Raw genomic sequence first — 10,264 nt, forward strand, 5'->3', positions numbered from 1 at the left:
CGTCGGGGCCGTCTGGCCCAATGACCAGAGTCCGTGCGGCCGCCCTCTCCGTCGGGGCTGTGGGGTCCAATGAGCAGAGTCCGTGCGGCCGCCCTCTCCGTCGGGGCTGTGTGGCCCAACGACCAGAGTCCGTGCGGCCGCCCTCTCCGTCGGGGCTGTGGGGTCCAATGAGCAGAGTCCGAGCGGCTGCCCTCTTCATCGGGGCTGTGTGGCCCAACGACCAGAGTCCGTGCGGCCGCCCTCTCCGTCGGGGCTGTGTGGCCCAACGACCAGAGTCCGTGCGGCCGCCCTCTCCGTCGGGGCTGTGTGGCCCAGAGACCAGAGTCCGTGCCGCTATCCTGTCTCTCATGCCTGTGTGGCCTTGAAGAAGTGAGGATTTTACTCACGAAAGCTTATACCCAAATAAATCTGTTAGTCTTTAAGGTGCCACCAGACTCCTTGTTGTTTTTCTACATAATTTTGTGTCATCTGCCAATATCCACCTCATTGTTCAGTCCCGGTTCCAAATATAAGAACATAAGAAAGGCCAAACTGGGTCAGACCAAAGGTCCATCTAGCCCAGTATCCTGTCTTCTGACAGTGGCCAATGCCAGGTGCCCCAGAGCGAATGAACAGACAGGTAATCATGTAGTGATCAATCCCCTGTCACCCATTCCCAGCTTCTGGCAAACAGAGGCTCGGGACACCAAAAAGTTGATAAGCGTCTGTTGGACGTACCATAGCAGGACAAAGAGGTCTTCTGTGTCGGTCACAGTTCCCTAGTCGAATGCAGAACCTGACACAAGATTTCCAAGCTTCTGCAGCCATTTGTAATATCTCCTGAGGATCCACCCTGTGGTCCTGTCAGATGTCAAAGGCACTTCCTGAAAAGCTGAAACAAAGAGGAAACGGGTTGAAAGCCCCATGGTGCTGATGTGACTGGTGCCTAGGAAATCTCCCCTTCAGATGGCCGTCGCCACATGCTATTAACTACCCAAGAGTCTGCGGGCACAGAAACAACAACTCTGCTACTCCCAAAATAGCCCTGGACAGAGAGGAGACCCCATTCTGTGCGTAACTTCCCCCTCCCCCAGGATACACACGTCCACACACATGTCCACACACTAAAACACAGGCAGGTGGGGGCAATTGTTCCTGGGACGTAACAAAAAAGTGTCAACAGCAGAGGTGTTAAATCATCAAACATTTATGCACAGATCCGCAAAGAAATTTAGACTGAAATCCTTTGTGGCCCTGTGCCTTCATTCCTTAAGAGGTCACAGGGAAAGATGTTTCCCATGTGCACTCAGGGGATTTCCTATGAGCTGATAACCAACCTCTGAGTGGTTCCCTGGCCTGCAATCACTCCATTACAGAGAGGGCAGGTGATGAATTTTTCCCTACAGAGGGTAATTGTCATCATCATCATCATGCTTAATAATAACAACAGCCCTTTTCAAATTCTGCCCGGCCTTCCTTTAGAGACTTTCTGACCTTTCTGAAGACAGTCTCCCCACACAGCTCTAAGGCTACCTCTATGCTAGGAGCTAGGGATGTTTATCCCCTGCTCCCGTACACATCTTGTGGGACCTCGATGAAAGCTCGTGTGACCATCCTTCTTCTTTAAACGCTGTCCTTAGCCAGAGAGGGACACATTCAAACCTGTGTTCAGGCCTTGTGCTGCACCCCTGTACTTCCCACAGAGGCACAAACACACAGAGCTATTTCCTTACCTTCATACAGGCGGGAGATGCCATCTTCAGTCACGGTTTCAGACAACAAGTCGCAGTAATGGCGGATAGTTTTTCCTAGACATACAATGGATCTCATTACTTTTCAAATCCTTCGCTGAAAACTGCTAAAGGTGCAGCCATTCCCCCAAGACAGCCCTTGGGAAATTCAATACATTCCTTCCATCTGCTCACAAAGCACATAAAAGCATCTGATGCCCAGAAGTTACTGAGAGGCTGATTTCCAAAGGAGATTGAATTCACATCATGCGGGTTTCCACTAGGCGCAGCCAAAGAGTTGTTGTGGGCAGGGGAAGTTGGTGCAATCAATACAGCTAAATTGCTCCCTTAATCTTGGAATACATGTTAATTCTGTCTCTCTCTCTCTCACACACACACACCAGAAGTCTAGAAAAGGGCTTTGAAGGAAGCAGTTCAAAAAAGATCAAGTGAATTTCTCTGCTTACCAATGAACAGGGCTGCAGAATGTCTTATTGTTGTCTGTGAGCTTTCCAGGTACTCTAAGGCCTGGAACAGGAATTTGGGGATGTGTCTCTCGTTGTTCTGCATCTAGGAGGGAAGAAGGAAGAAATGCGCAATATACAAATGACATGTTCTTCCCACAGCGAAGGGGCCAGGAAAGCCAAAGCACACAGCCAGGGCAAAGCAACAGCCAGTATGAGCCCATACACTATAGCAGCACCTCTCTGGAGTTACTAGTGTGTTCTCCAGAACCTCAGCTTTCATTTTAAAAGACACAAGTTTGGAGGTCTGACAGTTGTGGAGAAAAATTTGAAAAATGTGAAGGGATTGTAACTCATGCAGAAATGAACCAGCAGAGAGCCTGGAATAGAGTCCTGCCGCCCGACCGAAGCGGATGGGTACTCAGGGTGTGGGGTTAGAAAGGTCTCCCTCAAGTCACCATTCACCACTCTCAAGGCACAAGGAATCCACCTACCAAGCACTTCCAGACACACTTCAGGAGCTGCGAGGAGCCATCCCAGGCCATGCTGCGGAACAGCCTCTTCAAATGAGCCCACCTGAGAAACACTGCGCAGCGGAAGAGCGTCAGTTTACATCTCTGCAAGAGAAGGTGAGACCAAGAGGGTTCTCACTGAGAGAGGGATTGTCTGGGGGACATCGAACCTTCCCCTGTCCCTTTTCTCTCGCTTTTCCTGCTAGTGGAGATTCCTGTTATTTGTTCTACACAGGACTGTGCTCAGGAGAGGGAACTGAGACTTGGCTGGAGACAGCCAGAGCCGTCCTGTCTTTGGATGGTTTGGGGCGGTTGCCCAGGGCCCTCTGCTTTGGGGGGCCCCGCACTTCAGGGGGACGCAGGACCTGGGCTGTGCTGGGGCCAGCAGCAGTAGTCCCGGCCCGACTAAGTTATACCCCACCTCGCCAGCACCCAACGTCGCTCGGGAGAGGAGAGGGCAGGGGCTTGGGAGGAGGGGAGAAATAGGGGTGGGATGGGGGAGGAGCAGGGGTGGGAAAAGGTGGAGTGGGGGCTTGGAGGAAGGGGTGGAGTGGGGGTGGGAGGTGGACGGGGGGGGGGTTGTCCCAGGCCCAGTGCCCCCCTATGGGTGGCCCTGGAAAGAGTCATAAGAGATCTCCACAACTCAGTCCTTCTATGCAAAGAAACTGTATGAGAGCGTGAGTCAGCTTTGGGATCCCAAAGAGTCGGACCAAAGAGGCACACGGATCAGGCTTCCCTCCACATCCCAGTTGGCCCAACGAAAGAAGGCAACGTCCGGTGAATGTTGGGAAGCGAGGACCTGCTGGAGAAGGTCTCTCAGGAGCTCCAGGGAAGAAGGCAGGGCAGCTGCACCCACTTTCCAGAAGGCTGTGGGCAGATACCAGCTCCCTGAACCGAAGGGCACTTACAGATTTATGCTCCCTTTTCTTTTGCTGCCTCTTGTTGGGAACCTTTGGATGCAGCAGCCCAAAGGCCTGAGGCCTGTCTTTGCAGTAGAGGGTCAGGACTCTTTCCCAGAAGAAGGCTTTTCTTCCAAATTGTGCTATGTGCTGTGGGGATGGATGAGGCCCTAGACTCCAGCATGGAGTGAAGCAGGGAGGAGAAGACTCTGCTTGGGCAAGAGGCTCTGGCCATTAATGGAGTGGGGGCCCCAGGGGATTCTGGCTCTTTGCTTATAAGGAAATAAGGACGGTGGCACTTACCAGTGTCACACGCTCCTCCTGGTCTTCGAGATGCAGCAGCAGCGGGAGCAAGCAGTTGATCATTTCCTGCTGCACCAGGCCTTTGTCCGGGTCCTTCACCCTGCTCAACACCTTGCCAAGCAGTAAAATGGCAGCGGAGCGCACATTGCCCCTCTCCTGGCAATGACACACAGGGAGTGGGGAAGCCTGGTTAAACCCAGGCAGTATCAGAGCATAACGCGACAGAGTCATAATCCGCCCGCTGCTCCGGTTCCCCCTGTGTTAACTGACTTGGCTGGCGGGAGCAGTGAGGCCACCAGGCTAGCGCCATAGACAACTTGTGCAGAACAGGGCCTGAGACACTGTGCAGGGCAGTGCAGCCCCTTGGTGTCCCAGACGCAATTTCTGTCTGGAGAGCACCGAACCCTAGACCCCTAGAAGATTAGGGGAGGGGGTGGGAAGGCTGCTGGAGACTGGTCTGGGGAAGGGGAGAAGCAGCTGCTGGAGCCTTGCAGGGATGTGCTGCTACAAAACACAGCAGTTCTTTTGCTCTTCAGTTCCCCTGAGAGCCGGGCCATTCCCGACCCACCTCTTTCCTGCTGGGAATCTCCACCTCTTTGGGGGCTGGTGTTCTCCAGACAGCTGGTCATCTGCCCAGTGCCAGCCCCTCTCCCCCAGGCCAGGCTGCAGCAGGGGCTGGGAGCAGGGCGCTGAGGCTGAGGTTTGCCGAGAAGAGCTCTGACAGGGAGGTGGCGGAGCAGGAGATTCCCCACCCATGGCAGGGGCACTCCTAGGAGGCTCCATGGCAGGGCTGAGGGGCGGGAGGCAAGGGGATGGGGAGAGAGACACAAGGGCATCAGAGGCAGGTGGAGGGGGGGGGAAATGGGCTTCTCCTGCGGTTCCAAGCCTTACGTCATCAATGAAGGGGCGAAGGCTGACTGCAATGTCCTGGGAGATGGAGCCAAGCCCCTCCCCGTCGAGGAGGTAGATGATGTCTCCAGCTTTATGCATGGCCTCCATGACACACACTCCATTCCTGTCATCGAACGTGTCCATGATCGCTGGCAGCTGGGCCCGTAACAATTGCACCTGCAGGAATGAAGAAGGCAGCTCATTACTATCCTGGGTGACAGCCTGGAGCACATGCTGGACCATCCCACTCCCACCTATGAGAAACCACGGCTGGCACAGCCCCCCAACGGGGCAGAAAGTCATTCTCCTCTCACTCAGTGCCAACTGCTCACTGTAACCTTTGTCTTTGCTCACCCCGCCTCCCCCATTGCATCACATCTGCAATCAGGGGTCAGCTCACGGGAGCAGGGACCATGTCATGCCTTGATTCGCTCAGTAACGCACCTCCAACATTTGAGTGCCGTGCGTTAAACAACAAGGCTTGTGTGGGGATCTCGCTCTCATTTCTGAGCTATTCGATAGACATCGGCTTCCTCGGTCCCCGGGCAATCCACGCCTCTCACCTTTGCTGGCTGGAGCACAACACTGCCAAGGCCTCGCAGACTGAGCCTACGTATGATGGGATTTTTGTCCTGGGTCCATTCCATGAGCTGCGCCTTGAGCTCTGATTTTGTCACTATCGTCTCAATGGAAGGACTCTGGAGCAACTGGAAAGAGCCAAATCAACATCCGGTTGAGGAGCAGAGGTCTTCCTGTGGGGTCTGTTCCCTGGACAGTCATCTTTACCAAATGGCCACTTACTCCCGTACAAAGTCTCTGGTGTGTAGGGAGCCAGTTGCTGCTCTTTCAGTTGGTTCATTCCCAGAAGTTAGACTAATGTATAAGTCACAAATAAACCAGCAGGGAAAGGGGAATCTCCAGGCCCCATTGAGTGCCATGGAACATCCCCTGGGGCAGAAGAAAAGCAGACCCCAAGAAAAGGTGAGGAGACAAGCATGGCCTTGGGGCAGTGGTGAAACACCTCCTCTTGTCATATGATCCCATCTAGGCACATCCAGCCAGGGGCGATCTCACCCTGTCTCTCCCTCCCTCTCTCTGCCGTGCCCCACAGCCATCCATGTGTGGAGAGGAGCTAGCTGGCTGTAGGCTGCTGAGCTCCTGACAATGTGCCCCAGAGCTTACTGGCCTGAGCTGCTCTGCAGAAAGCCCACTTGTGCCTGTCAATTAATGAATCTCACCTCAGTGCAGAAAGTCATGGCGATATGTCTCTGCTCATCCTCCTTCTGACTCTGGACAATGGTGACGGCCTCTCTGAAAACTGCAGGGAGCTGAGGGTTCTCAAACTCGATCATGGCTCTGGAACATGGAACAGAAAGTCCCTTGTGGTTATCAAGGGGGAGAGAGAGTTCCTCACTAGTTGCTGGGCTGAGATGGCAGCTGGAACAGAGGAATATTTCACACGGAAATCCCATTGCCAAGAGAGACCCAATGAAGAGGAAACTTTGGGCTCCTACCTTGCAATTAGGCCAACCCCCTGCGAGTAGTAATATCGGGAGGATATCATGTCCCAACCCTGCTGTAACTGGATGCCGGCAAATTCCTTCCAGTATCCGGGCATGGAAAAAAGAGTCTTCACAGCCTCCACTGACGTGCTAAAGACAAAAAAATCCCAGTGTCAGGCAACGAGATCACCCCCAAGCATGGCAAATCTGCACAAGCCCTGGGACACACAGCATGGTCAGCAGTAGCTAGCGACCCCGAGGATAGATCCAGTGTGATATCATGGTGCTTCCCTTCCCAAGGGGCCCTGTCTACACTGCAGATTCATTGAGTTTGTAACCAGTTACTGACACTAGCTTCTTAAGATGGTTGGTGTCATCACTCAATACGGTTGAATACTTGATTCTTTACTGTGGCAGGTAACAGGACACAAGCGGGCATGTGCGGCCAGATCCTTAGTTGGTGTAAGCGAGCAAAGCTGTGTCAGTTTACAGCACCTGAGGTGGCCTCTGGCGCTCTGTGTTTCCACTGACGCTTTGGCAGGTGGCACATGGGGATGGATGCACAAACATGACTGCTGCCTGACTGTGGAGTGAAAGCAGCTGGCCTGTGGACGGAGTCAGATGAGCGAGTGTGACTCACAAGAACACACGGCTCTCAACCCTTTCCCCTCAAGAGAGACCTGCACCGAACTGAGCCTGGGCGAACTACAGCACCCGAACAAATGATGGCCATGAACAGAGCACACGTGTTTAGCAGAACAAATCTGTTCTTCCTTTTCCTTTCAGTCATTACCTTAGGGGGCTGAGGCAGCTGGACCCCTCCTCGGGGCTGGATGTCTCGCTGGCCCCGTAGGTCCCTGGCAAGCGCAGCTCCATCACATACTGCACTTGCCTGACGCAGAGGATGAGCATCTGGGGATACATTTCCAGGATGGCTTCTCGGTATCCCCACAGGAAAAGGACCTCGTAAATGGTCCTCATTGCCTGGAGGGGGGAAAGAATTTCAGTCAACTATCCCAATCTGCCACCTGCCCCCATTGCCATTCGCTATTGTCCTTTTCTCATGTCTCATTTCCTCCACAGGGTATTAGAAAAGAGGATTGGCTCCTGAGAGGGGAGGAGACATTTTGAGGCTCCAGAACCATCACCCATTCCTGGAACGAAAGCAGGATGGAGCCCTATGGAAAGATCAGAAGAGTCTGGATGACGTTATTCCCCGTTGTTTCTCTTAATGGTGCAGACCCTGTGCTTTGGCTTTCCAGCCATGACTGGACGGGCTGAAACCATCCTGAGGAGATCCGTTCGCATAGGCCCAGTGTTTCTGGCCAAGTCAAAAGTACTGGACATCTCATTATCCCATGCTGGGAAGCTCTCTAGTCACAGTTTACAGAGCCAAGAGACACCGAAACTGCAGCTGCTCACTAAAGGGCCATCTAGAGCAGAAGACAACTGAGCCAGGGGACCAGCAGATAAACCACTTCAGATCTGTAACTTTTACCTGGGGGAAACTTTCTTTACACGTCTTTGGTTTGCTAGGAGGTGGCCAGGACACACTAAGGCCTAGTCTGCACTACAGAGTTAGGTCAACGCAAGGCCGCTCACCCAGCATCACCCTAACTATGGAATTTCCTTCCCGTCGGCAGAACTGCCCCTCGGTTCCAAATTAATAACAATAATAATTAAAAATCTCTCCACGAGTGGCAGAGAGTCCAGGTTGATGCAGTTAGGTCGATGCAGTGTCAGTGTAGACACCGCGTCGCTTACGTCAACTGGCTTTCAGGAGCCTCCCCACCCTGACCGTACAATCAAGACGAGCGCTTCTGGCGAGGACGTGCACTGCCGACACGAGCAGCAAAGTGCAGACACACACAAGGGATGGAATTGCTGTGGCGGCTGTATGCCGAGGTAAGTTAGGTCGACTTCATTGTGTAGTGGAGCCATGGCCTGAAGCTAAGAAGGGGTGAAGCTCCCGCGCACACACAGATGCACCATCCTCCCTGCGGTGGCAGGTTGGCAAAGTGACATCTCAAATCTCACTTACAGCCAGAGACACATTGCCGCTCTTCTCCTCCCGGCGTCTCTGCTGGAGCTTGTCCAGCAGCTGCTGCAGCACCTCCCTGGTGAGCTGTGGTTCTTCACCCAAGGCCTTCCACAGCTCAATGGCACATCTGCAAATTCAGAAACAGAAGTCTGACTTTCCCTGCTTGGCCACCTCTTGCCCTCCCCAGGGAGAGACTTGGCGTGTAGGCAGGAAAGGCGTCTCTCAGAGGACACACCGATTGGTGCAGAGAGGCTGAGGCAGGGCAAGTCCCTTCAGAGAAGGTAGTATTTATTCCTTTCCCCTAATGGGCTATTGTTCCTGAAGCTACAACCGCTGTTTCCAAGACAGTGACCATGTACTGACCACAGAGTGACCACCAAACTGTGACCCCCAGACTGTGCAAAATTCTGCTCTGTTACGCTAGGGTCAGTCCCGAGGAACTTGCCTGACCTCACTGGAGTTACTCTGGCTATTTGGGGATGTAACTGAGACCCAGCGTTTGGCCAAGTGTCTCTTAACAGCTCAATCCTACTGCAGTGTGGTGGGCGGGGTCAGACATTGAATCAGAACATGCCCTGATAGGAGAGGACTCAGGAGTTTGGAAGGGGAGATTGTACTGCCCAGTGGGACAGAGATGGAAGGAAACTAGTACTGAAATCCCCCTCCTCTCTTCTCTCCATTCTTGCTGATCTAAGCACTGCTGGTCCTCGCAGGCATCTGCAGAGGAAGACTGCAGATGGATCCAAAAGACTCCAGTCATTGGACTTCCAAGTTTGGTGAGGAAGGTCGGACATGGTGGTCAAGCCCTGGGGACATTGAGAATTAGGTTGGACAAATCAAGAGTAAATGGCCTGGATTTGAGATCTTCAGGAAGCTTGGCTGAAATTCTGTGCCAACGCTGCCGAGTTTCTATAGCTTCTGAGCACAGACCCTGGAAAGCACTGTGGCTGTTTCAAGGAATTCAAACCTGAAAGGTTTACAAATCAAACATTCAAATCAATATGAAAACCAGCACTGTATTCCTCTGGTAACTGCATTGGGTAAGAAAGTCAATTTCTTTCGTGCTGCTCTTCAATTTGCTCTCCCATGTGACACAGATTTGTCTGTGGTCAGTGCAGAACTGCACTGCGGAGGATGCCGAGGAAAGCCGGCGTTTTGACCTCTGGCTAGGGTCCAGTTGGGTTTCACGGCCCCTAGGCACATGGGGATTGTGTTATAAACACCTCAGCTGGATGACTCTGCAAAGTGATCGGCAATAACCAGCAGGACTCAGATGAAAAGAGGCACTCACCCCGCTCAGAGCCATTATTCCCGGCTGTCTGCAGACTCAGGCAGGCTGCACTGCATTTACGCTCAGGTCATGTGTGGATGATTTTTTTTTTGTTGCAACAATAAGGGCTGGAAATTTGTGTCTTAAGAGATTTATCTCTGCTGTACAGCTCCATAAGGATGAGTGCATTTTCTCAGCACTTCCTCAGCCATGGAATAACTAGGGATCTGACTACAGGTAACAATCCTGCACTGGTCCCCAAGGGACAGACAGATGGGCCTCATGGGCCTTTTCCATCTCTGCCCTCTCTCACGCAATAGGGAGCAGCCAGACCTCATGACCCAGGGATGTGGAGTGAGCCCCAAGTCATTTATTGGCCCTGTACTGGATCAGAGAGCAAGTGGAGTGACCCATCGAAATCAGGACAATGCTGGAATTCTCCAGAAAACTGGCACGTCTCCATCCTGGGGAGTGCAGGAGGAGGGGTTGGCTCCTCAGTGGCTGTGCCTGGGCATGTCCTCTTAGTGAGAATGGACAGCTCTCTTCACCGCAGGAAACTCCCTCCAACTGTGTGAGCCTGACAGACCCTTCCCGGATGGTGGCCTGTCAGTAGGAGCAGGAAGAGAAATAATGGCCCGAGGTGATAACAGAGCAGCTCCCTACCTGTCCGATG

The 10,264-nt window shown here is 53.0% G+C and overlaps 1 protein-coding gene and 1 long non-coding RNA gene across 2 annotated transcripts; both read right to left on the reverse strand.

Moving 5' to 3' along the window:
• Positions 1–266: 266 nt before the first annotated feature.
• LOC135976174 (uncharacterized) lies at positions 267–2,283 on the reverse strand. Its single transcript, XR_010593376.1, has 3 exons — positions 2,177–2,283; positions 1,713–1,787; positions 267–871 (listed from the first exon to the last, which is right to left on the reverse strand). It is a non-coding gene; the product is annotated as an uncharacterized LOC135976174 (long non-coding RNA).
• Positions 2,284–4,798: 2,515 nt separating this feature from the next.
• On the reverse strand, positions 4,799–9,081 carry LOC135976420 (maestro heat-like repeat family member 5). The gene is made up of 6 exons (XM_065571872.1): positions 9,008–9,081; positions 8,322–8,448; positions 7,074–7,264; positions 6,017–6,430; positions 5,342–5,485; positions 4,799–4,955 (listed from the first exon to the last, which is right to left on the reverse strand). Exons 1-4 carry the CDS (start codon positions 9,079–9,081, stop codon positions 6,289–6,291), a joined length of 534 nt encoding a protein of 177 aa, XP_065427944.1. The 3' UTR covers positions 4,799–4,955; positions 5,342–5,485; positions 6,017–6,288.
• Between the last annotated feature and the right edge of the window lie 1,183 nt (positions 9,082–10,264).

Source organism: Chrysemys picta, chromosome 17, assembly GCF_011386835.1.
Source record: "Chrysemys picta bellii isolate R12L10 chromosome 17, ASM1138683v2, whole genome shotgun sequence".
Taxonomy (NCBI): domain Eukaryota; kingdom Metazoa; phylum Chordata; order Testudines; family Emydidae; genus Chrysemys; species Chrysemys picta.

Bases quoted from the DNA above. Each gene is read 5' to 3' on its own strand.
- LOC135976420 (XM_065571872.1), bottom strand. From the start codon at position 9,081: ATGACTGGAGTCTTTTGGATCCATCTGCAGTCTTCCTCTGCAGATGCC. The intron at 8,449-9,007 runs GCAAGAATGGAG...CTGAATTTGCAG, and splicing joins GACCAGCAGTGCTTAGATCA to ATGTGCCATTGAGCTGTGGA. The intron at 6,431-7,073 runs GTAATGACTGAA...TTTTGTCTTTAG, and splicing joins AGCTGCCTCAGCCCCCTAAG to CACGTCAGTGGAGGCTGTGA.